Source organism: Nematolebias whitei, chromosome 20, assembly GCF_014905685.2.
Source record: "Nematolebias whitei isolate Nwh7 chromosome 20, NemWhi1, whole genome shotgun sequence".
Taxonomy (NCBI): domain Eukaryota; kingdom Metazoa; phylum Chordata; class Actinopteri; order Cyprinodontiformes; family Rivulidae; genus Nematolebias; species Nematolebias whitei.
In genome coordinates, this window is record NC_056517.1 from 13,731,938 (window position 1) to 13,758,874 (window position 26,937).

General features: G+C 43.2%; 2 protein-coding genes across 2 annotated transcripts in view; one reads left to right on the top strand and one right to left on the bottom strand.

Annotated features, from left to right (window-relative positions):
- Positions 1-10,722, top strand: part of cul2 (cullin 2) — a 40,396-nt gene extending 29,674 nt beyond the window's left edge. Inside the window, exons 16-21 of the mRNA XM_037694094.1 lie at positions 1,190-1,267; positions 1,341-1,407; positions 7,334-7,536; positions 7,621-7,722; positions 7,805-7,921; positions 10,016-10,722. Of these exons, the coding sequence (XP_037550022.1) occupies positions 1,190-1,267; positions 1,341-1,407; positions 7,334-7,536; positions 7,621-7,722; positions 7,805-7,921; positions 10,016-10,147 (699 nt within the window). The 3' untranslated portion in view covers positions 10,148-10,722. The remainder of the gene's footprint in view (positions 1-1,189; positions 1,268-1,340; positions 1,408-7,333; positions 7,537-7,620; positions 7,723-7,804; positions 7,922-10,015) is intronic.
- The window catches only part of ccny (cyclin Y), a 172,934-nt gene that overhangs the window by 144,097 nt on the left and 1,900 nt on the right, over positions 1-26,937 (bottom strand). The gene's annotated exons all lie outside the window — the stretch shown is intronic.

The window sequence follows — 26,937 nt, forward strand, 5'->3', positions numbered from 1 at the left end:
ATTATCTAGGCTGAGAGATAAAGGCTTAACTGGTCAACAATATTCTTTGAGGAGAACATAAACAAACAGCGAACATTAGGTGAACTGTTTAACCAGCTGACTGGATGGATGAGCACAATTTTACAAGCTTTATTTGTTACTGTCAATCTTTAGTTAGCGTCTGAGTTTAGCTAGCTACATAGCTAGCCATAAAATAAAGCCATGCGCTAATATCTTAAAGTTAGCGTTACATGGATCATAGTTTAACTCCCCGCGATGCACGTGTTAAGCTGCAGTAACGTTAACATAACCTTACCAGCTGAAATCCCAGACACAGCTCCGTCCTTGGAGCGAAGCAGAATCCGGCTGTGGAAATGTTGAATCAGGCCGTTCTACACTCACAGGCTGACTTTAACGCTGAGAGGAGGGGGGGAGGCTGCGGTCCCCCTTGAAGACAAACATGGAACAACTTTCTGCTCGTAAATTGAAGCCGTTCGACGCCACACGCGCTGCACACGTGAACCCCGTCTGTGGGCGTAACCAGCATCATTGACATAGAGCTGTACGGCAGCTCTATACAGCTCTGGGTGTAAACACGTAGTCTGTTTGTCATATGTCTGGTGTTTTACCTGCCTGCGTGCTGAAACCACGTGACACGTTACAGCCAATACCGAAACATGACACTGAAAAGAGAGTGACGTTTCAATCCGCGTCGGTCGGTGCCATAAAAGGACCTCAGTTCGGTATACAGCCCTATTCAGGGAGAGATTATGGGTTGAATTTCCGTTCATTACTATTCATTTTGGTTATCTGTTTATCATTGTTCTTTTAGTGATTAGTCTGTTCTTAGCCTAGTTCATGTGTTCATTATGTGTTAGTTTGTGTTGGGTCATTCAGTAGTGTAACCATGAGTGAGGGAGGTGTCAGGATTCACCACTCGCTCTGTTCTTCTACACGGCGTAACTCCTACCCTCTCGAATATCTTGCACCAAAATGTTCACTTGCACTTCCTGTTTAATTTTAACTCAGAGCTCTTGGAGACGTTTTGTCCCATCTGTGGTAGACACAGTTTTTTCTGATCTTCAGAAAAACCCATCTGACAAGCTACAAACGTTCACTGTTGAACTCCGTCAGTGATAGGGCTTCAGTGTTATCTTTGTCTCGTCTTCAGGATTAGCTCCTGACATTTATATTTTGTGTCATTTTGCAGGCTGGAGCTTGGCCTTTGACTCACGTCCCTTCATCCACGTTTGCCATTCCTCAAGAATTAGAAAAGAGCGTGCAGATGGTGAGGAACCACTGATCTGTAGCAAAGTGATTCTGAAACGTCACGAAGTAACACTTCATCTTCTCCTTTTCAGTTTGAGCGGTTTTATAATCAGCACTTCAGTGGGAGGAAGCTGACTTGGTTGCACTTTCTCTGCACAGGTAACAAACCCAAGAACTTTTCTAAACTTATGAATGCAGCATATTGAACAGAAGAGTTTTCCAGTACAACTCCTAACGCTTTGTTCCTTTTTTATCTTCACAATTATTTAATTTCATCTGAAGTTGATGTGCACAATTAATGTGTTTTTCATTCGGAAAATTCTCAAACAGTTCATATTTTAGCTATTTATTTAGTCATATTCAGTGCTTTGTAGACTATTATCTACCATAATTTCTGGACTATTGAGCGCTCCTGACTATTGAGCTACACCCACTAAATTTAACAAGAAATTATTTTGTAAATATATAGGCCACACTCGTCTATAGGCCACGGGTGTACACTTTGTAACATGAGATATTTACACAAAGATTTTTAAATTTAATTAAATACTGAAGCATGACAGCACACTGCTACAGAGAGAGATGTGCAGCTCTTGTTGTAGATCAAGAATCAACCACCAGGTGGAGTTTTCTACACTCGATCTTACTGTTCAACACACAGACAAGAGTGAACCCCACAGGTCTTCATGGCAACTACCTCTCTCACTCATGATTCTCTAGTGAATGGTCTAACTCAGGGCTTTTAGCTGAGTGGTAAGAGCAGTCATCCTCCAATGCATGAGTTGGGGGTTTGAATCTACCATCAGTCACATGCCGAAGTGTCCATGGGCAAGACACTGAACCCCTCATCGCCTCTGATGTGTGTCCCATCGGTGTATGAATGTGATAAAACTCTGATTAGTGTCTTTAGAATTATTTGTTCAATTAGCTTTGTAGAGATCTAGTAGTGCTGTATGAATGGGTAAATGAGGGACAGATTGTGTAAAGCGCTTTGAGTGTCTTGATCAGATAGAAAGGCGCTATATAAGTACCGTACATTTATCATTTATTCAGCTAAACTGCTCAGGGGGCCACAGTTACTAAAAGCCATAAGCTCAGGGGCCGGACATCCAGCAGTTATTGTCATTAAGTAACTAGATAGTTTCTTTTTTGTGGAAAGACATTTCACCCTCTATCCAGAGGGCTTCATCAGTCTGAGTAGTCCCAAGTAAACTGTTTTCCCCACTAAGCAGTACACTCCTTTAGTGCTTAGTGGGGAAAACAGTTTACCGTATTTTCCGCCGTACACGTCGCACCACCCTGTAAGTCACATCATACCATACCATACCATTTTATTTATAGAGCACTTAAAACAGCGACAAGGCCAACCAAAGTGCTGTACAGACAAAACAACAGACAACACACAAAGCAATATACAAAATGAGGTAAATCAGAATATAGACATAAAAACAATGCAGATAATGACGACAAACCAGTGTGGAACATACAGGATCAAAACACAGATCATCTGGTGTTGAAAGCCACCGAATAGTAGTGGGTTTTTAAACGGGACTTGAAAACCGAGGGGGAGGGGGCCTGTCTGACAAGCAGAGGTAACTCGTTCCAAAGTCTTGGTCCTGCTACAAAGAAGGCCCTGTCACCTCTGCGCTTAAGACAAGATCCTGGAACTGTGAGGAGCAACTGGTCCGCTGACCTCAGGGAACGCGGCTGGACATACGGTTGTAGCAGATCAGAGAGATTGGGGGGGGGGGGGGACTGTTCAGTGATTTGTAGACATAAAGGAGTATTTTGAACTGGATTCGAAAGTGAACCGGTAACCAGTGCAGTGAGGCCAAAACTGGTGTAATGTGCTCTCTTTTGCCTGTACTGGTTAAAAATCGGGCTGCTGCATTCTGGACAAGTTGTAGTCGTGCAATGGAGGTCTGACTGATACCAAACAGGAGTGAATTGCAGTAATCAAGCCTAGATGTAATGAATGCATGTATTACTGTCTCCAGGTTATTTTTGGACATATGGGCTTCAGTTTAGACAGCCGCCTCTGTTGGAAGAAACATGATTTAACAATCATGTTTACATTATTGTTAAGTTTCAGGGAAGGGTCCATTATCACACCCAGATTAGTGACTCTTTGTTTTTCTGACAGGGTTAGAGCGGAGAGGTCGATGCAGTGGTTTGTGATCGTGTCGTTGGGAGGGAACAACATGACTTCAGACTTCTTTTCATTGAAACTTAAGAAGTTGAAAGCCATCCAGTCCCTGATGTCAGCCAGGCAGTCGAGCAGTGGTTGAATAGAGCGTGTACCATCAGTCCAAATATGTCTAATAAAGTGGAAATATCCATAAATATGTCACTTTGCTGTATACGTCGTATCTATTATGTGTCACTGCTGACGCGTCGCGTTTGTTACGTGTCACCACTGACAACCCGAAAACGTGGGCCGGTGTTGTGCCAAAAATCGATTGGCTGCCAAATGGCGGCCGTGGGACTGTGCATGGAAGGAATTTATTAACAAGAATAACACTTAAAAACAATTATTTGTTTACTCAAAATTATAGTAAAGGTGTATCTCAGTTTAACTTTTCCTTAATAAATGCAATTTTTACAGTCAAATCAGCTGCATTTCAAAAGCCAATATGCGGAAGTAGGAACGCGCAGATGGACGAGTCGCTGCGCATATCATTGAAATTTATCAAGATAACTACCTAAAAACAATTATTTGTTTGCTCGACATTATAGTATAGGTGTGTCTCAGTTGAACTTTTACTTAATAAATGCACTTCAATTGTCAAATTAGCTGCATTTAGCCTGGGCGGTGCAGCGAAATGAAGCTGATTTGACCGTTGCTCCAAGTGAGCTGGACGACTGTGGCAGACTATGGCAAGCCGATTGTGTCATTAATAGCCACTTTTACCTTATACATGACACAACAGCACGCCATACTATTCGAGTGCCATCTAGTGGCTGAAAATTGTATTGTTCAATATTTTCAGTCAGAATGAATAAAAACGGTTATATCTCATCCGAAAATTGGTTTATAAATATGGGGAAAAAAATCCTTAAATACGTCGCTTCGGCGTATAAGTCAAGGTATTCAAATTATGCAAAAACCCGCAACTTATAGGGCGAAAAATACTGTACTTGGGACTCCTCAGACTGATGAGCCCCTCTGGATAGAGGGCGAAACGTCTTTCCACAAAAAAGAAACAGTCCAGATGACCTGATTGACCATTATTGGATTTTGCACCTGGATGATTGAGCATGAACTTTGATGTTTGTTATATGGTTTAAAATGTAGTTTTATTTAAAAATGAACCCACTGGTGGGCCGAACTGAGCTCCTCCATGGGCCTGATTTGGCCCATGGGACACCAGTTGAATAGCCCTGGCCTAACACAAACTAGCACATAATAAACACAAAAACTATGCTAAGAACAGACTAATCACCAAGATAAGAGAGAACTTTATTGATCCCGCAGGAACATAAGTTCTACCCATAATCCCTCCCTGAGGCCATGTGACCAGCAGTCAACCACAGCAGAATGCCACAATACGTACTGTAACATCCACAAATATGTACAGTAAATGCTTTTTCCTGAACAGTGCCGGTAACAAAGCTGGTTAAAATAAATACAGTAACATACCAGGAAGTCATTGATCACTATCTTCATCTTCCTCCTGCACACTGTGCACCCCTCCCTGGGAGCACAACGTGGAGGGGAGAATGGGAGAAACTTGGTTTCACTCGTCCACTGTGATGTGTTCTGTAATTTCATTGGGCAGATTTTTTTTTAACCTTTATTTATACATTATTTATATATTCTATACATATATTCTCATTGAGTCATGAGGACCCACTCCCCAAGAGAGATGTGTCTTGGGCAGCTATGTGAGCGCTCCGGTGTCACGAGGCTAAATGTTTTGGTGGCAGGAAGCTTGTAAGCCCATCAAAAACTTTTTTTTTTTTTCATAAAGTAGCCACAGTAAGTGTGTGGAAAAAAGTAAATGGACTGTACTTATATAGCGCCTTTCATTCTAATCAAGATACTCAAAGCGCTTTACACAACAATCTGTGTCCTCATTTACCCATTCATATAGCACTCTTCTAGATCTCTACAAAGCTAATTGAACAAATCATTCTAAAAAGAATAATCAGAACTTTAGATCACATTCATACACTGATGGGACACACATCAGAGGCTATGAGGGGTTCCCATTGACACTTCGGCATGTGACTGCTGGTGGATTCGAACCCCAACTGTGAAAAAGTAGCGGCTTATAGTCTGGAAATTACGGTACATACAAATAATTAATTTGGAGAAATATATTTTTTATCTGTCCAAGTTAAAACTGACACATTACAGTTCTTTTAAAGTGTTAAAATGACATGGAAATGTATATAAAATGTATTAAACGTTTAATTAGCTGGTGTGGTAAAACTTTAGCTTAGTTATCCATCCATCCATCCATTTTCTTCCGCTTATCCGGGGTCGGGTCGCGGGGGTAGCAGCCTAAGTAGGGAGGCCCAGACTTCCCTCTCCCCAGCCACTTGGTCCAGCTCCTCCGGGGGAATCCCGAGGCATTCCCAGGCCAGCCGAGAAACATAGTCCCTCCAGCGTGTCCTGGGTCTTCCTCTGGGTCTCCTCCTGGTGGGACGTGTTCGGAACACCTCACCAGGGAGGCGTCCAGTAGGCATCCTAACCAGATGCCTGAGCCACCTCGACTGGCTCCTCTCTACATGGAGAAGCAGCGGCTCTACTTTGAGTCCCTCCCGGATGATCGAGCTTCTCACCCTATCTCTAAGGGAGAGCTCAGACACCCTGCGGAGAAAACTAATTTCGGCCGCTTGTATCCGAGATCTCGTTCTTTCAGTCACAACCTAAAGCTCATGACCATAGATGAGGGTTGGAACGTACATTGACTGGTAAATTGAGAGCTTCGCCTTTTGACTCAGCTCTCCCTTCACCACGACAGACCTGTACAGCGCCCGCTTCACTGCAGATGCTGCACCTATCCGCCTATCGATCTCACACTCCATTTTTCCCTCATTTGTGAACAAGACTCCAAGATACTTGAACTCCTCCACTTGGGGCAGGACCTCCTCCCTGACTCGGAGAGGGAACTCTACCCTTTTCCGGCTCAAGACCATGGCCTCGGATTTGGAGGAACTGATCTTCATCTCGGCCGTGTCGCACTCGGCTGCAAACCACTCCGGCGAAAGCTGTAGATCACAATCTGATGAAGCCAATAGGACCACATCATCTGCAAAAAACAAAGAAGCAATCCTAAGGCCACCAAAACAGATCCCCTCAGCACCTTGGCTGCGCCTAGAAATTCTGTCCATAAAAGTTATGAACAGAATCGGTGACAAAGGGCAACCTTGGCGGAGTCCAACTCTCACCGGGAACAAGCCCAACTTACTGCCGGCAATGCAGACCAGGCTCTGACACCAGTCATACAGGGACCTAACAGCCCGTATCAAAGGGCCCGGTACCCCATACTCCCAGACTACCCCCCACAGGGTTCCCTGAGGGACGCGGTCGAACGCCTTCTCCAAGTCCACAAAGCACATGTAGACCGGTTGGGCAAACTCCCACGCACCCTCCAGGACCCTGCTGAGAGTGTAGAGCTGGTCCAGTGTTCCACGACCAGGACGAAAACCGCACTGTTCCTCCTGAATCCGAGGTTCGACTATCCGATGGACCCTCCTCTCCAGAACCCCCAAATAGACCTTACCAGGGAGGCTTAAGAGCGTGATCCCCCTGTAGTTGGAACACACTCTACGGTCCCCCTTTTTGAATAGGGGGACCACCACCCCGATCTGCCTATTCAGGGGAACTTCCCCCGATGTCCATGCAATATTGCAGAGTCGCGTAAGCCAACACAACCCTACAACATCCAGAGCCTTAAGGAACTCCGGGTGAATCTCATCCACCCCTTAGCTTAGTTAATTTAAAAAATATATCTAAAATATAGATTTTTTTTTACATTGCACAAGAAAATCATTAAGATTTTTCTTTTTTTTTTACGTTGTGAAACAGTATTTTTAATAAGCAGGTTCACATTTTCAACATTATTTTTTCTCATAGGTGACGTTAAAATGAACTACCTGTCCAAGCCTTATGTTGCCATGGTGACCACGTATCAGATGGCTGTTCTGTTAGCCTTCAACAACAGTCAGACGGTGACGTACAAGGAGCTGCAGGACGGCACCCAGATGAACGAGAAGGAGCTGCAGAAGACCATCAAGTCACTGCTGGACGTCAAGATGCTCAACCACGATTCACAAAAAGTCTGAGCATTTGTGGAGAATCTGTGTTGTGTTCATGTTGTGAAAACAGACAGAACATCTATTAAACCATGTCTTTGCCCACAGGAGGAGATTGAAACAGAGTCTACGTTTTCACTAAATATGAGTTTCAGCAGTAAAAGAACAAAGTTCAAGATTACTACATCGATGCAGAAAGACACACCTCAGGTCAGACGGCCAACATCTGGATGTGTCAGCTTCTCTTCATGCTCAGCTGTCATCCTAATCCCAATGTGTGTGTGGAGTTTAGGAGATGGAGCAGACGAGGAGCGCCGTAGATGAGGACCGCAAAATGTATTTACAAGCTGCTATAGTGAGAATCATGAAGGCCCGCAAGGTGCTGCGACACAACGCCCTCATCCAGGAGGTGGGTGGAAACGTTTCCACACATTTTGTTGTTGCGCTCAGGGAACGTAATGTGGGCTACACACCACTCAGAGTGAGCTTTATTATCTTTTTACTGAGGTCTATGTCAAAAGGATTCAGGTGAAATGAAAGATGATAATGTGCAAGGACTGTTGTTGACGTCTGCAGTACAAAGTGACGCCTTGAGCGTTAAAATATTGACTTTAATAAATCCATAAAGTACCGTGGCATCCGGTGGTGTTTGTAGTAGAAAGTACTGTAAATGGAGCAGGTGTGTAGGGGTGTGTTTGAATGTTACATTCCCTGCAGGTGAGCTAAGAGTGTTTTGTTAGCGAAGGATGTTTGGAATGACAGTCTAATCCTCGGGGATCATGTTGGAGCGGATCTGGAGTGAAGGCTGAGCTCCTACTCAGCTGACAACACAACGTGCACTGTGCCTGGATGTTCTGGAGTCCGTCTCCATCTTTAGACTAGTTTTAATGGTACTGTGGAGCGGGAACACTCAAACTAAGCCTGTTAAATTACAATGGTGCTTTATAGTTTGACATCATTTACAATGTTTGGTCTGTACATAAATATAACCCTTTCTAATAAACTGACAGCGATTTTATATTAACTGCTGCTGCAGTTCATGAGTTTACCAGCAGAACACCCAAAGAAACAAATTAACTATGTCTGCTCTGTGCTGTAGATCAAGCATTACCTCTGGAGAATGAAACAAAATAAATAAATGTTTATTTCATCTATAGTTAAATAAATTGAGCACAGCTGTATGTTGGACAATTACTATTTTTAAATTTATGGCTGGACAAAATACCGTATTTTCCGGCGTATAAGTCACAGTTTTTTGCATAATTTACATGCCCTGCAACTTATAGGCCGAAGCGACATCTTTATGGATTTTTTTCCATATTTACAAACCATTTTTTTGGCTGAGATATGACTGTTTCCATTCATTCTGACTGAAAAAAAAAAAAACTAAAATTGAGCAATGCCACTTTCATCCACTAGATGGCAGAAGGATAGTAATAGCAGTATGGCATACTGTTGTATCATGTAATAGATAAATGTGGCTAAAATGACAAAATCATAAAAGTTCAAGACAAAAACACCTGGACTTTATTTATTATACTTTATACTTTATTAAAACCAAAAAAAAGTCCATGCTCAATAATTCAGGTATACAATCAAACAATTTTCAGTCAGGTCATCTGGACAGTTTCTTTTTTTTTTTTTTTCTTTTTTTTTTTCTGAAATGTTTTATCTTCCATCCGGAAGGCTTCATCAGTCAAGGAAACACAACACAAAACTGATTCTTCCCCCAAACAGCTTACTCCAAAGTGGAACAAACCAGTTATGTTGGTGCTAAGTTGGTGTCTTTGGCAAGCTCCCTCCTGTGGTGCCGGCCCTCTTCCTCATCGACAGTCATGTCAAACTTGTTCAAAACCAAAAAAAAAACATGCTCGATAATTTATACTTTATTGTTTTTGTCTTGAAATTTTTTGAATTTACCTTGTCCTGGATAACTGAGAATCTTCACCAGCTATTAATGACTCAATCGGCCTGCCATAGTCTCCCCACCATCATTCTTCTCGCTGCTTGGAACCGTCAAAACAGCTGCACCGCCCTAGCAAAATGCAGCTAATTTGACCATTACAGTACATTTATTAAGCAAATGTTAGACTGAGACACACCTTTGGTATAATTTCGAGTAAACAAATAATTGTTTAGGTGCTTTTCTTGTTAAATTCAAATGGCAAAACAATGCTTACAATTCTAAGCTGTTTCCTGCAATAAAATCATTTATAGTAATTAACAATGCAATGTGAAAATATGAAATGTATTTGATATTTTGTCCTTAATTGAACCTGTTGATAAACTGAGTATTTACAAGTAGGAAAATACATAAAGAAATGTCTTATTTTATTGATAACAACATTTTCTGTTTCTTCTGTTATTCTGTTCCTGTTCAGTGCCCTGAGACAACTTTGTTGTGAATTGGCGCTATATAAATAAACTGAATTGAACTGGTCACACTAGTTGTTGTCAGATCAAGCTTGTGTTGACAAATGATTTCTTATTGTCTTGTTTCCAGGTCATTAATCAGTCCAAAGCCAGGTTCAACCCCAGTATCAGCATGATCAAGAAATGCATCGAGGTGCTCATCGATAAGCAGTACATCGAGCGGAGCCAGACCTCGGCTGACGAATACAGCTATGTGGCGTAGGCGGAGGAGCCGAGCGAGGCAGCACTTCCTAACAGACTCACCTGTGTGACTAACAGGCCAGAAACAAACCATAAACCGGTCCCAATTACCCATTTAGGTTCTGGACTGTCAGTGTCTGCTGTGATCCTATGCGGTGACTAAAGCAGGACTCATGCCTCCATCTCTGAATAAACGTCATCGTGTCATGTCGGACCGCCTGCTGACTCCACCCAGAAGACCCATTTCATCCTGGTTTTTAAACTGTTTACAACATCACCAGTGCCACGCACTTGTGCGTCAAACGTCAAAAAAGAAAATGCCTCTTGTTGTTGGAGAAGAAAGAGCTGATGGAGGGGAAAAAGAATCCAGACAGAAAAGCGCAAGACATCAGTGACACTGGTGGCGACAGGTAAAATACACGAGCTTTCTTTTCTCACGTTTGCAGTTGTGTGTTATTTTCTTTAAGTGTACTGATATTAGGAAAAATATTGTAATAAAACTGCTATACTGGCTATTATCTACTTTCAAATGTAAAAAAAGAGTGACAAACATGATCTTGCTGCTTGTCAATGAAATAAATAAAAACACTGAAGGCTTTTACGCAGGCTGTGTGTCCATTACTGATGATAATGTGAAATTAGATCACTTTTATTGTATATAGAGAATTTATTCTTGTTTATCTCTAAGACAAAGTACTGGTGTGAAAAGGTGGAAGTATCGGTGAGCCTCATTTGCAGTCTTTTGTCCTGAAACTACTTCAGGAAGTGGTTTGGTATCTTATATTTTCAATTATAGTGTCAAAAAATACCATAATTATTTATAATGACCTATTGTATAATTATTAAAATAATATAGTGTATTATTTATACATACTCAATGAGATGTACACAGGGCTTAATTTGTAAACCAAATGATGCTGGAATGCCGGGGGGGGGGGGGTTCTCCAGGTCCTCCCCCAGAGAATTTTGAATAAAGTAGATGCCATTTCCTGCATTCTGGTGTATAGGAGATTAACATGAAACAAAAAATGTAAACTCATTATTGAAACCTCTATGAGTGCAAAGCTGCAGCTCTGCAGGCAAGGGGTGTCAACTTCAGGACAAACTGAGGTCACTGATTGGTCAGTTGCTGGCGTGCCTACTAGATTGACAGTTGGGTCAAAGATTCGACTACTGGAAAAAAAAAAAGATTTTACTGGCCTGTTTAAGACTGTCATCATTTATTCCAAATTTATTTAATATTTTGGTGAATCTAAGGTTTGAGAACAGAGTTTCCTTGCAAAATCCTAATTATGGTTTCCTGATGCATGCTCAACTAATTATGGTTTATTTTTCAGAGGTGCTGAAATAAAATTTAGGGGTGCTTGAGCACCCCCAAAAAGAGGCTAAAATCACCACTGAAGCCAGTTCATATTTATAATTTACTTTTAAACGCTTTACGTGTGATTTATAAGTTTATTAAGTGCAGGATCATTTCTTACCTTAGTAGAGGAATAAGTAGTTGGAACCAACAATACACCTTTTAACAGATGTTTACCCTAACTGTTCAAAAGTTGTCAAATAAATTTGGACCGACCTTGATTAAAAATTATAGTGAATTATTGGCAATGTTGTGATCCCCCTCAATTGAATAAAAAACACAAAGCCCATTCGGTTAAAATCTGTAAGGTTTATTTTCAGTTATGGAATTATGGGAAGTATGAAATATGAGTGCATAAACCAATAGTATTTCAGAAAGTGAATGATGTAAATAGTTTTAACTTTGAGAAGAGATGTTATTCAAATTTAAGACTAATGTTAAAATTTAGGTAAACTCTTCAATTTGTAAAGTAAACTAAAGTTTCTAAAAACTTCATTGGCACTGAGAGTCGTTCCCTTTCATCAGGAGGAAGATGTTTTATTCTACCAGGAGAGTCCTCACTCATTACCACAAAGGATATAATGCGAAAACTGAAGGATCAGAATAAGCTTATTATCTTTGCACCGAGATACGAGAACATGTACGTACAGTCGTCCGAAAGATGGGTGGAGTGAACAAAGCTGCTACTTTAAAAGTGTGGCCCTCTTGTTCAAAATAATATTTTTGCTTTGATGAGAAAAGGGAAGAAAACATGAGGAGAGACTATAAAAAAGATCTCTTACACCTTGTCCTAGACAGGGCAAGATTTGAGGCATCAAAAAAACCTACCATTCAACCTTTCCACTCTAACCCTGTCAGAAAAACAAAGAGTCACTAATCTGGGTGTGATAATGGACCCTTCCCTGAAACTTAACAATCATGTAAACATAATTGTTTAATCATGTTTCTTCCAACTGAGGCGACTGTCTAAACTGAAGCCCATATTGTCCAAAAATAACCTGGAGACAGTAATACATGCATTCATTACATCTAGGCTTGATTACTGCAATTCACTCCTGTTTGGTATCAGTCAGACCTCCATTGCACGACTACAACTGGTCACATTCACCTCCTCCACCCTTCTGGGAGAGGATTGCCCCGATTCCTTCATTGCTAACATCTGTGTCCACAATGAAGGGCAGCTGTTCTTGGGGGTAAGCCAGTATTGAAGCTGATGTGAGAGCTGCTTTGAGATGCTCAAAGGCTTGGGCATAACTGCTACTCCATACAAACAGGCGGCCGTTGTCAGTCAGCTGGTGGAGAGGGCTGGCGACAGAGGCAAAATTCCTGACAAACTGTTGGTAGTAGGAAGCCAGGCCTAAGAATCTTCGGAGCTCTCGAACACTGGATAGAGTCAGCCAGTTTTGGACTGCATTTACCTTGGTGGGTTCGATGGTAACTCCCTGGGTGCTGACCACATGGCCCAGAATTGATGTTTCTCGTCGTAACAGGTTGCACTTGGCCAGGTTCAGCCAGAGTCCAGCTTGGCGAATGACACCAAAAACCTCTCTCAGGTGAACTAGAGCATGGTCAAAATTACTGGCGTGCACTAGCAAGTCATCAAGGTACACCACACAGTGGTTGTGGGGGACATCCACCAGCACCCTCTCCATAAGGCGCTCAAAGTTGGCCGGTGCATTGCAGAGGCCGAACGGCATCACACAAAATTGCCACAGTCCATGTCCCAAGGTAAAGGCAGTCTTTGGCTTAGCATCAGAGTCAAGCTCTACTTGCCAGTAGCCACTCCGCATGTCAAGGGAGCTAAGTCAACTAGACCCACTGATCTGGTTGAGAGCATCATCGATTCGTGGTGGGGGTATGAATCATTCTTAGTGATGGCATTGAGGCAACAGTAATCCACACAAAACCGTCATCCGCCCCTCTTCTTTTGCACCAGGACCACAGGTGCAGCCCATGGGCTGTCAGATGGCTCAATAACTCCTGTGGCCTGCATTTGACAAATCATGTACTCCGCCACCTGTCTTTTGGCTAAGGCTATTCCACTGATCCATGCTAGCCAGTGGGGGCGTAGGCGGATGGGCCGTGCTGATCTAGTGTCAATGGAGTGCTGAACAAGTGCGCGATAGATGAAACTTTTGTCCTTGGGTACTCATGTCCCAGGAGAAATTGATAGTCGGCCTGTCTCCGAGGCCATCAAGAGTCAGATTTAGATGAGCTTGATTCTTGTTTTTTCTTCAGGCAGACAGATTACTTTCTCTTCAGCCTTGAATACATCTGGGCGTTCTGGTTCCGAAAATGCCTAATTGTGGGATTCCATTCCACTGATCCATGCTATGAGTCTCCTTGAAGGTTGAACACACCACGCTAACGAGTCCCAGAAGTCGCAAGTGGCCTGCGATTCTCAATCGCCTCCACCTTACGGTTAAGCTCGTAAACCAGACGATTCAAAGTTCCCACAACATGGACCAGACATTCACATTGACTCGGAAGCTTTACCATGGTCGAAACTGCTGCCGCCGTCTGCTTCAAAAGTCAATAAAACAGAGCCCCGCTGTTGCCAAAAAGCAGAGTCCCTGCTATCATAATTCCAAATATATAAACGTCTTCAACATCCTCATGAGACAGGACTGAGAGACACATCATCTTGCACACTCCCCACAAATCCATGACGTACCCCACAGCATGAGTTTCAGCAGGACACGCTGGTTCTCCAGGACCTTGTCACTTTGATGAAAAAATCTTATCAATAGAGTTGAACGCCCACAATACCAAATCTATAATCTTCTTAATTTATGTTCGGGAGATGAGACCCAGGCGCTTCAGACACACAGAGAGCAGTGCAGGAAGAAGGAAAAACGGGGGAGGAAATAACAGAAACTGCCACCTCGATGAGAGCCTGGGAGAAAAAAAAAAGATCAGCTACAGCAGCTTCGTTTGCAAGGGGTTTTGGAGTGGCCAGCTCCAGCATGGGGACTTCACTGGTCGGTGGCTGGATAGCCCAACATTCCACTGCATATCCTCTGTATGTATCCCTTTTCTCCTGGAGGCCTGCCTGCATTAAGGGGGCATTAAGAACTGGAATGGTATTCCCCTTTCTACACCACTCCAAGGGCCTTTCCTAGCAGCTGTTTCTTGGCCTTCAGGGCTGGTGTCAAGCAGTTCCATGCTATGTGCCCTGGTTCACAACATCGGTGACAGCGGACAGTCCCCATGCGTAGCTGGCTTTTGGGCGGGGCTTGATGGCAAGGTTATCTTAGGGCATGGGCGTGGTGGCGTCATCTCCAGGTGATAGGCGGGGCTTGGCAGAAGTGTTTCCCCATGCAGTAGACGGCCTTTAACAGAGCTTAGGTAAGCAGGAGCCAGAAAGATGGAGATATGATCACATAGTCCTAGGTGGGGGTGGGGTTTGGCTTTGTATGCATCTTTTACGTTAGTGTAACCACAGTCCAGTGTGTTGTTTCCACATGCTAGTGTGGCCACATGCTGGTAAAATCTTGGTAGGCAGTCTTTTAGATTTACGTGATAAAAGTTTCTAGCCACCACGTAAAGAGCCTCAGGATGTTTGCTTTGCAGCGAGCTGAAATGATCATGCAGGTCCTGCAGGGCGTCATAGCATTGGCATCCGGAGCTATGTAAACAGCTGTTATAAACATGACTGTGAACTTGCGGGGTAGATAATGTGGTCGGCATTTCACTTTTAACTACTCTAAAGCCTTGGAGCAATGACAGTTTATCAGCGTACAGTTTGTGCACCAGCTTTTACTCACATAAATGCATACTTCACCTCCCCTCAATTTCCCCATTACCTCGCTGCAGCGGTCCACTTGAAAAAAGGGTCTGTCATCCAGCTGGAAGGCTGAGTCAGGCATGTCATTATTAATCCATGATTCCGTTAGACAAAGCACCACATATTTCCTCATCTTCTCTGAGGCACCCGCTCTCGGATGAAGTATACCATCCTGTGACCAGAGTGTTACTATAGAACTAACACGTCTTATGTCCTCAGGGTATGGTAGAGTTCTGTTCAACTGCTGAAGGCAGGTTCTGAGTTGATTAACTAGTAGAAAGCATCAGAGCTTTCTCTTTGATATAGACCCTTTTGGAGATGCAAAGTCTGTCTTTCTCAGGAAAGAGAGTAATTAGCACAGGGGGTTTAATTACCATATAGTGAGTTCAGTGTCTCTGAGGACAGAATGCCGACTCATCCTGACTCGTAATACACTACATTCCCTCACTTGCGAGTTACAATTTGGGTACCTCGTTGATGAATCACAACTAACAGTGTCCTTGCCTTAGGAATATTCCAAGAGTCATGATTGATAGTTTCAAGAACAAAACAGGAAGTTGAGGGTATTCCACAAAGCTCAAAGGATAAATCCATAAAAAGGGAAAACAAACAACAAGAAAAAAAAGTATTCCAATAGATGTCCATGATGTCCTCTGGAGGGCATGGTGAAGTAGACCAAGGATGATGGTGTAGACCATGGATGATGGTATAGACTGTACTGTTTGTCTGGTGACTAGCACCAACTCAGTATAGTATTTGTGTATATAATGTGAATAAGTAAAATGAATCTTAAAACGTGCAAGTCTAATGTCAAATCACTTGACAACAAAAATTGTTTTAAGTTTCCTAAGTAAACTAAAACAAAAGAAACGATAATAAAATAGGGGATTCTAATACCACTGATTTTGGATATGCATTTGTAGGAAGGGGGTGTATAGGCTAATGATTACATGTTAAATGGGCATAAGCATGCAAAAGTAGAATTTGTGAAATAAAATAAAAAAAATTGGATGTTTGGAACTATGGGTCTTTATGAGTTCCACACTTCAGAGACATAGATGATGGTTGGACTTCTATGTCTAATGATTCTGTTTGTAGGAGTAGATTACTCCTGTGGTTAGTATTGAGTGGGTTTTAAAACCAAACTTTTAACATGCTGATCAGCTGAGTATGAGTGCGAACAACATATAAGCTCGACGGCAACCTGAAGTCATTCAACCCCCATATGTAGGTTACAATCTTTTCCTATCGATAGTTGCTTTGCTTCTAGTCTGATCTCGTGGTCAAGAAATTTTGATTTTTCTATTTAAAGTTTATTGTTATTAAATGGTAAATGGACTGTACTTATATAGCGCCTTTCTATCTTATCGAGATACTCAAAGCGCTTTACACTACAATCTGTGCCCTCATTTACCCATTCATACAGCACTCTACTAGATCTCTACAAAGCTAATTGAACAAATCATTCTAAAGAGACTAACCAGTGCTTTGAGATCACATTCATACACCAATGGGACACACATTGGAGGCATTGAAGGGTTCAGTGTCTTGTCCTGAAACACTTCGACATGTGACTGCTGGTGGATTCGAACCCCCAACTCTTGCATTGGAGGGCAACTCCTTCAACTACTCAGCCACCCCCCCCCCCCCCCCCCACACACACACTTATTAGGCCTAAGGTGTTTTGCCTTACCTATTTGTTTGAGGATTTGTGAGTTTAAGGCTCTACTTTGAGAAGGATAAGGGTTTTCCCTTTATTAATAGTTTGTTTAGCCTATTTTATGGTCGTCTGAAGCTTTTTTTTACCATTTGTTGTTTTAGTTCGAGCCCTGTGTGACAACATTTAGATAAAGTACACCTACCTATCTATCTATGCTCTTCAAACATGTGGATATCCTAACTGGGCTTTTGTCAAGACAGCGAGGAAATCTACAAAACACACTAATAAACAGAAAAAGGAGAACAACAGATGGAAAAACATTGGCATCCCTTATGTTGCTGGAGTATCAGATATATTCAGAAGGATTTTCAACAAACACAAGATCACAGTACATTTCAAACCCAGCAGGACTCTCAGACAGAGGCTGGTCCACCCTAAGGACAAAACACCCATACACAAACAGAGTGGTGTAGTGTATGCGATCCAGTGCAGCAAGGACTATCCAGACCTCTACATTGGAGAAACTAAACAGCCTCTTCACAGATGCATGGCTCAACACAGGAGAGCCAGCTCTTTAGGACAAGATTCAGTTGTTCACCTCCACCTCACAGATAAGGGACATTCTTTTGAGGACCAAAATGTGCACATTTTATACCGAGAACACAAATGGTTTGAGAGGGGGGTGAAGGAAGCAATTTATGTAAAAAGAGAAAAGCTGTCTCTTAACAGAGGAGGAGGCCTCAGATTTCCACTTTCAAAAAACATATAATGCAACTTTAAGACTGATTCCCAGCCAGTTTTCACACCTGATGGGAACAGAGGGGCCTTGTCTGTGAATTAGAGTAACAAAGACTTTAAGAAACCCCTACTGTTAAGGTGTTTGGTGTGACTTGCCAATCTACATATGTGTGTGTCTTATCTCACTCAGCCTTATAACCTGAGTCTCTCACTCACTGCTGTTTGAATTGAGAAAGCTCCTCGGATGAGGAGCGAAACGTCTTCTGTTACAAATAAAGTCCAGTTGTTTTTGTATTGAACGCTTTTTGAACCTACATCTATCACCAACTGGTTTCAAAAGTCTGCTGCATGATAAAGAGGACAACACAAGCTCAGAGCACAGGAGGAATATGAAGATAAGTTAAAACTTTATTCATCCCGCAGGAAATTGTTGAAGATAGCAATCATTGACTTCCTTGTAGGTTGCTGCATCTTTTTTTTTAACCAGCCATGTTACAGTCACTGTTCAGAAAAAAACATTTACTGTACGTATTTGTGTATGTTACCAGTATATATTTGATTAAAAGTTTTTAAAAAAATTCTGTGTAAATATCTCATGTTATAACATGGACACCCACGGCTTATAGACAAGTGTGGCCTATATATGAACAATTTATTTATTTATTTAATTTAGTGGGCGCAGCTATAGCAAGTGGCCATAAGGGCACTAATGATTGGTCATTGTGCTGATGGTCCTCCTTTATTATGTGAACAGCTAGTTCTGGATGTCAACAACAAACTGGTTGATCCACTGTGAGAAGGTGCTATTTATAAGTCTGAGCAGCTCCTCGGACTGAAGAAGTCTTTTGGATAAAAGACAAAACGTTTTAACAAGAAGAATCCTTCCAGAGGACCTGACTTAACTTTGTTAGATTTACTGGCATCTACCTGGATTATTGAGCATGCATCATGATAAAACATATATTATTGCAATATATACAAGTACAGTAGATGCTATAAGGCTATCATTTGTGTGAATAATTAAACTATGGGGAAAAAAACAAAACATGGTTAACTTATGTAAAGGTGTGGCCAACCTTCAAGATTCAACACGAGACTCTAAAGATCCATGAAGGCATTCTGATGTTTGTTTTGAGGCTTATCATCCTCAAGTCTCATTCCACTTGGCATGCTTTGGTTCGTTAAAGGAGTTAGACTGTAGATTTCTGCAGCCCCAAGCTACTAATGATTTTTAATGAAGTCAAGGTACTGTTGTAACAGCTGCTCCTGGCTCTTACAGAGCTGCTACACAAGCCTCAGCATGCGTCACACTTTGTGTTAGACATAGAAACCACAATACTTTGTTTTTGGGTTATATGTGCAATTAAGGTACCTTTTAACTTTCTGTGTGAGGATGGGATTACATTAGTGGTCGCTTTCCCATTTGTTCAATAATGGTAATGAGGTGGGCATCATGGGCTGTGATATTTGCAGACAACATTTAGGACCTGATTTACTAAGATCCCAAATAGCGGGCTCTAAGTTTTGCGTTCACTCTAACAAATTGCTCTTGCTGTTGGTGGACACATTACGCGTGATCTACTAAGATTGCGGGTGCAGTTGTCAACAGGTGTAAAAGTGGTGGTAATCGGCTTATTTAAATGAGGGTTTTGCGCACTGCTGGTTTTAAGCATGGAAAATTTGTGTGAGCACTGCATGTGCAAAATGAAGTGCAAAGTGATGGAATTGAAAGCTGGTCAAAGGTGAGGGTCGAGAAGGGTCGAGGGTGAGGTTCTGCCTTAAGTGGAGGAGTTCAAGTATCTCGGGGCTTTGTTCATGAGTGAAGTAAGAACGGCGTGTAAGATTTACAGACAGATTGGTGCAGCATCTGCAGTATTTCAGACACTGTGCTGGTCCGTAGTGGTGAAGAGAGAGTTGAGCTGTAAGGCAAAGATCTCTGTTTCCCAATCTGTCTACTTTCCTCACCTATGGTCATGAACTCTGGCTTGTGATGATATGACAACTCCTTTTTGTGATGGGCTTTAAATCAGCCTTTAGATCATCCAGAAGCTCTAAAATTGCATTTCTGGATAGACGGTATTTCGTTGTTAGTTTCTGGCATTTCCAAATTGTTTACTCGCGTGGAAAAGGTCAGTTTTCTCCATTGTCTCTCATTTTGCTTATGCCTCCTCCTCACCATAATAACATCAGTCATTGTTATGCTGGGCCAGTTTACAGCTGCCTTTCAGCTGTGCAACTTAAAGACAAAATCAGCTGAAGTCATTTTAGGTTTTAAAAATCACATTGTATGTGCTAAATTAATCTACAGTATTTACATCTACTCCTCCCAGTATTTTGCGCTTTCGGGTAAAAAGGCCAGATATTGCATATTAATTGAGGCAAACACGTAAAATGAATTGTGCGTGCTTATTGAAGAAAAATATTCTTACTTATTATCTCACTTACTCAAAAGGAGCCACACTCGACAGCAGGAGATGATTTTTAACTGGTATTTTACTTGCAAGGACAGATCTTTACTTACTCTGCTCAACCTGTTTTGTATTTGTTGTTATTTTTTCTATCCTAAACATGTGCTTTTTTTGTTTTTCAGGTACATCTGGACCTATATCTGGACCTACCAATCTGTGCTCGTTTGTCTCTCCCTTCTGTCCTTTCAAACCAGCCGGTCAAAGCAGATGGCCGCTTGTCCTGAGCCCGGTTCTGCTGGAGGTTTCTTCCTTTTAAAAGGGAGTTTTTTTCTTTCCACTGTTGCCACTTTGCTTGCTCAGGATGGGAGGCTGCAACGAAGCCAAGATCCAACTTGTCTGCTGGATTCCTTAGATAGAGAACTTTACTAATTGGCTTTTATGTGTGTGAATGTTCCTGTAAAGTGCTCTGAGACACCTTTGTTGTGATTTGGTACTATATAAATAAACTGAATTTAAATTTTGATACCTCATATGCTTATATTAAAATGAATAATGCTGTCCCCCAGAGCAAAAATATTTACTTTTTTCATTCATTTAACTTTTGTTTTTACAGGTTAGTCTCGTTGAGTCACAAGGACTCATTTACAAGAGAGACCGGAAACCTGACTTTGATTGAGTTTGCTACACGCTTTTTAAATTAAATGCTTTTGCCTATGAGTGAGATCATTTCAGCTGGTCTGGTTTGCCACAAGGGATGAAGTTTATTTAGTTGTTAATTGTTTCAGCTGCAAATGATATTGGAGCTAGGCTAAGCCATTTAGCTTTATGGTTTTAAAGTCTAGGTTGGATGTTGCACATTGTGCTTGTTTTCATTGTCTTACAACTACACCTTTTAATAGAGTTCTAGTTTGAATCATTCGGAAACTGTAACACTCAGACTGACAACAAAGTTTTTGGGGTTGATAGGTTAGTCGATAAATTGTAGCAACACTTTATCTTTTCAGCTATAGCCTATAAAACTAGATGAAACAGATAGCTGTTTCAAAAGGGGAAGTCTGAAAACTGTTCTTAAAACAACTCATATAAGAAAGAGTTCTAAAAAAAAGCTCATACAATGATTAGATCATTAGTTATACAAAAATAATATTTTAAGTTCTATGTCGTATAAGCTTCGCCCTTTAAGGCCTTCGCTTTAGTGGAGTTTATCCCGTTATGCGCAGTGTAGTATGACATATCCTGAGATATATTCATACATTAAACGGGTTCACTCATCTTTCTGGACTGGATGATGTCGTGCTTTGAATTTAACAGAAATGTGGACGTGAGACGTTAATTATCTTTGACTCACCAAGCGAGTGGGTCATTTATTAACAGAATCAAGTTTAACACATCACACATTTACATTAATTTGGCAGAATATGAAAACAACAACATAATTAATCAGCTTTACAACCAGGAAAACCATACGGCCATGGTTTTCCGTTGCTACACCACAGACATTAATGAAAACATCTGGATTAATTTTCTAGCAGAAAGGAGAGTTTAAAGATGGAAAATTGAGATTTATCTTACAGAGAGATGTGTGAGGGAATTTGTCTGTTTTAACCAGAACGTGCACGCTCCTTCGGAAATCAGCTTGTCCCAACAGTACACTTTTGGTGAAGGTCGACTTTTACCTTTTCTGAAGATAGATCAGTTCCGGCGTGGAGTCTCACTTCCAACCACTGTTCAGCGTCTCAGTGAGAACAGCTAAATATCTCGAGAGCCGTGCGAGGTTATCCAAACAGAAGTTATAATTCCCAAAATTGTCTCTGGTTCAGCTTGATTGGTTTAACAGCATCCTGAATGCCCGCGTTCTGCATTCAGGAACTCCCAAACTCTCTGCATTCTGGATTCCAAAACTCCTGAACTCTACTGTTCTGAACCCCGCTGTTGAACTGGGAAGTTGCCACATTTAAATGGGCTCTACTTCCGGTTCATTTGAGAGCTTTTTGATTGGTGGATGGACCAAAGCAGAGGTGTGGTTTGTGATGTAAGGTGTTATTAAAAGTCAAGGAAAAGATTCAAATTGTTTAAGAACAGACAGAAAGATATCATGGCAAAACCAGACTTCGTGGAGCCACCTCTCCTGTATCTCGCTGTAAAAGTTAAACATGACATTTCTTTTCAGTAAACTTTCTAGTTGACCGAAGCTTGAACTTTCACACTTACAACTTTGCTCACTTCAAGCAGACGATCAAGAAATTGAATCATTACTCTCTAACGTTCTCTAACTTGATTTCACTTTGAATTGAGGACTAAAAATCATTACTACTGTTTAAGTAAATAAAAATGAGTAGTTCACTTCAACATGTAAACATTGTTTGAACTAACACAATTTGATTATCAAACATTTGTAAAATAGTAATGATCATAGAGAATTGTCTTTTTCCACTTGATTAATTCAAGAAAGAAAGTCTCAGGATGGGTCAAACTGTATTTCTGGATTCAAATCAATGAAATGACAGTTTCTGTCCATCTGGTCAGTTTTGACATCAGGCCTAGTCCACTACAGCAGCATAAGCACTGAAAAAATTTAGTCCACGCCCACCTGCTGTGTGGGCCCCACCCGGTCCGTATAAATTACGTTAAGAGCGGGAAATCTGCTCCCATTTTTTCTTCAGCGAGCTAAAATAGCACTGTCAGAAGAACAAAGAAGGAAAATTGTGTAGATGACCAACCTTTGTTAAGGATGCTTGGCCCGGCAGTCGACCTCCGGTCGTCCGGTGAGTTCTCCTCCCCGAGGAGAAGATGACGAGCAGTCCTATTCCAAGGTAAGCGCCGAGGAATATTTCCCAGTGACAGGTCACTACATGCTGGACAACGCCATCTTGTATTTTTTCCTCTTATCGCCGACCCTCGGAGCGAATCGGATGGTTCCTCCGGGATAGGCGTGCTCAGCTGCAGCCCCCGCTGCTCATTCCCTCCTGGGGAGCGTAGTGTCGGTGGAGGCGGGCTGAGTGAATGCTCACCCCATCCCACCTCGTTTTTGCATCAGCGATCACACCGCTCCCGTCCGATGGCGCCCTCAGTGGTTGCCTGGCGTAACCCAGGAGGAGGCTGACATGAAAGGACCCTTTTTTACGTCCTACGCCTTTCCCGCCAGTTCGGATGATCCGGCGGGAAGGTTGTTTACTGGGCTCCATTCCGGCTCACCGTCTTGATCCATATGGCCTCGTGCTCCCAACAGGACGTCCTACGGGCGAGGCCACAGACGGGTTCTTTCCTGGTAGATTGGGGGAGCCGGTCTCCACAGTCCGCACCCATCTCCAGAGCAGGGGTTCATGAGCGGAAAGTCCCTCCGTGCCCTCTGGAGCCGAGCCTGATGGAGGCTTCATTGGAGTAAGATGTTCAAGATGGACCAGCGTCCCGTGCCTCCGGTTAGCATAACCGAGACGGTGACACTGCTCTCCAACTGAGCTCACCAGCATGTGTTCCACACGGCTGCAGCGAACAACACGTTACGTTGTTGGCATACACGTTCAGAGGCGAGAAGAGACGGTGGCCCTCTGTCCTTCGGCTCACCCCGCTCTCGCAGCGGCTGCTGCTAACGACGCTGCCGGCCCTTGCAGTACGCTCAGTCTACAGGTCAGCTGACGTCATCCTCAACCGGTGCGCCTCTTTTGCTGTCTGCCGCCCCGCATCGCAGCCGGAGAACGGGGTCCCAGAAGCTCTCCTGGCCCGTCACTCCACCTTCCTCTCAGGAGAAATGCAGGAGTCCGTTGGTGATCCTCTTTTCATCAGCTAGCGATCACTTCAAGATGCTCCACAGCTGCTCCACAGCTGCTCCACGGCTGCTCAACGCCTCCCCCAGCTCTGCTACGCCAGCCCCTCCCGTCAGATGTCCCCGGCAGCCGGAAGTTTATTTTTTTTCCCGGACTTAGCCAACAGGGGGCCCTCCAGGACAACAAACAGAGCTCAACGGAAGGTAATCAGGTGTCCGGTCGCTGGAGGTGTGTTGATGACACTGTAAAATAACATCTTTTTATGATGAAGTGTCTCCTAGCCAGGCTGTCAGCATGGTTTATCTGACAAGCGGCTCCATCACACACACTCATCACGAATGAGCCTTTTTAAGGTTGTTTTTCATTCACTGTCAGCGGTGCCGATGCGCGCCCCCGCGGCATGAAAGCGCACATGCAGCTCTCAGTGCCCGCCGTTCACGTCAACGTTCACGTGAGACCACGGTACGAGCTCAGCAACGTATCTCGCTCCCGGCAGAAGCGACACACGTTTTGTCGTTGCAGCGGTGTCAACGCGCGCTCCCGCAGCGTTAGCAGTTTCACAAGCCTCACAGCGGCTCTGCTTCTTTATCCTCGAAGAAGGTTTTCTGAATTAATACTGCAGCGCATGGAATCATTCTGAAGTTCACGTGACTTGCAGCCAAGAATGAACGTTTTTTTCTGCAGACCGAGCCAGGGGTAGCCTCACTTCACCGATGCCGCGCGCTGCTTCCTGAGAAAGACGTTCCTTTTGTCTGGACTGATGCGCAACAGCAGGCAATGAACGCTCTCAAAGACAGGCTCAAGTTAGCCCCATGTCTAGTCTACCCAGACTACAACAAAGAGTTCTACTTGGAAGTGGGTTTCTCACCTCACTGCATGAGTGCAGGTCTGTACCAAATACACGACAAAGACAAGCGTGTTGTGGCCTACGCCAGCAAAACAATGGCAGGCCCTGAATTACGGTATTCAGACTGTGAGAAGGCTCTATTGACCACTGTGTGGGCAGTGAAACATTTCTCCTGCTATATTGGTGGACAGAGGATCATTGTTGAGACACAACACCAGCCGGTAACGTTTCTGAACAGCCAACGCATCAGAGATGGTGTGGTGACAAACTCACGTGTTGCAACCTGGCTTATGGCACTTCAAAGTTTTAACCTAGACATCCGCTACGGTCAAAATAAGAAGTCGCACTTGGGCACTGATTTGGCAATCTGCCAAGAATGTACACAGGATGTACCAGCCACCCAACAGCTGGTTGTGAGTAAACCCTCAGCTGCTGAGGACCCAAATCACCACTTCTTTGATGGCAATATCTGTAAAGATATGGCGACATTGTACGTGGATGGATGCTCATTCCACCACGAGAAAATCTGCAAAGCAGGTGTTGGAGGAGTTCTCCTCCAAGACCTGGAACAGGTCACATTTGGCTATAAATTGGGCTCTCAGTCTTCTCAGTACGCTGAGATAGCTGCAATCCTAATAGGCCTACAGATGGCAGTGGAACGCTCCATCCAGACGCTAGTCATCTGCACTGACTCTAACTATGCTCGACTTAGTTTCTTGTGTCATCTCGCTCTGTGGAAACAGAACGGTTTTCTCACAAGCAACAAAAAGGTGGTAAAACACAAAGAGCTTTTCATGACATGTGATCACTTGGTGACATCACATGATCTACAGATCTTCTGGAAGAAAGTTCCAGGACACTCCAGAGTCCCAGGCGATGACAAGTACTACAATGACCTTGCAGACTCCCTAGCCAAGGAAGGAGCCGTTGACGGACCCAAGTGGTCCTTTGACCCCTCCTGGCTACTCAACAATCAGTCGTCACAAGCTACAACTGAGGTAATGGCAGTCACACGCGCACAAGCTGCAGCTAAACCTGCTGATAACACAGTTTCTGTGCGTCCGATGTTGACTGACCCAGACATCATCCAACTTCAGAAGTTGGATCCTGCAATTAACTCGATGATGTTGTATCTGACTGACCCAGACAAATACACTCCATCGAAAGACGAGCTGGATTCCAATCCAGACCTTAAAGTCCTCTTTCAGCTGCGCAAACAGCTGAAACTAGTTAAAGGCATCCTAACTTTTGCTCATGGACGGACGTCCTCACCTGTGTTCGTGGTCCCCCATGACCACAGGGGGGTGATGTTAGTCCATGCACATGACCTTCCGTCCGCAGGACATAAGGGTGACAATGCCACGCTGAAAGCATTAAAACAGATTGCTTATTGGCCTGGAATGAAAAAGGATGTCAAGGACTACATAAAAGGGTGCCTGATCTGTGGCCAGTTTCAACCATCCAGACCACTTCACAGAGCACCACTGCATAGTAGAGGCATTGCATTTCCATGGTCGGACCTCCAGATTGACTGGGTCGGACCACTCACTAAGACCTCTAGAGGAAATAAATATTTTCTCACGGTAACCTGCGCGTTTACCAAATGGGTAGAATGTCTACCAGCCCCTAATGACACAGCACAAACCACTGCTATGTTGTTAATGAATCATGTATTTTCAAGGTTTGGACTTCCCCTTAGGGTGAACTCAGACCAAGGTACACACTTCACAGGTGAAGTAATGAAGGAACTGTGGAAGACGCTAGGCGTCAAAGCCAACTTCCATATTGGCTACCACCCACAGGCTTCAGGCCAGGTTGAGAGAGCAAACAGGACTGTGGTGAGTATTTTGAAAAAATACGTAGCCGCAAACCACAAGGACTGGGACGTGAAACTCCCTCTGGTCCTCATGGCCATAAGGGCCACTCCACACACGTCGACTGGCATCGCTCCTTTCGAGATGATGACGGGTCGACAAATGACTCTCCCTCTGCACCTGTTGTACCAACCAGGCGATGCTGCCATGGCAACAGCCTACACCACACAACAATACATGAAAGACTTGGAAAGACATCTTAAGAACACTTTTGCTTTCGCACAGAAAAACCTGGAAAAATCAGCTGAAGGACGCAAAGCGTACTACGACCAAAAGGCCTCTTACGAGGAACTCCAAGTGGGAGACAGGGTCTGGTACTACACGTTTGCACCCAAAACTGGGAGAGTAGAGTCCGGGACCGGAACTCTCGCCCG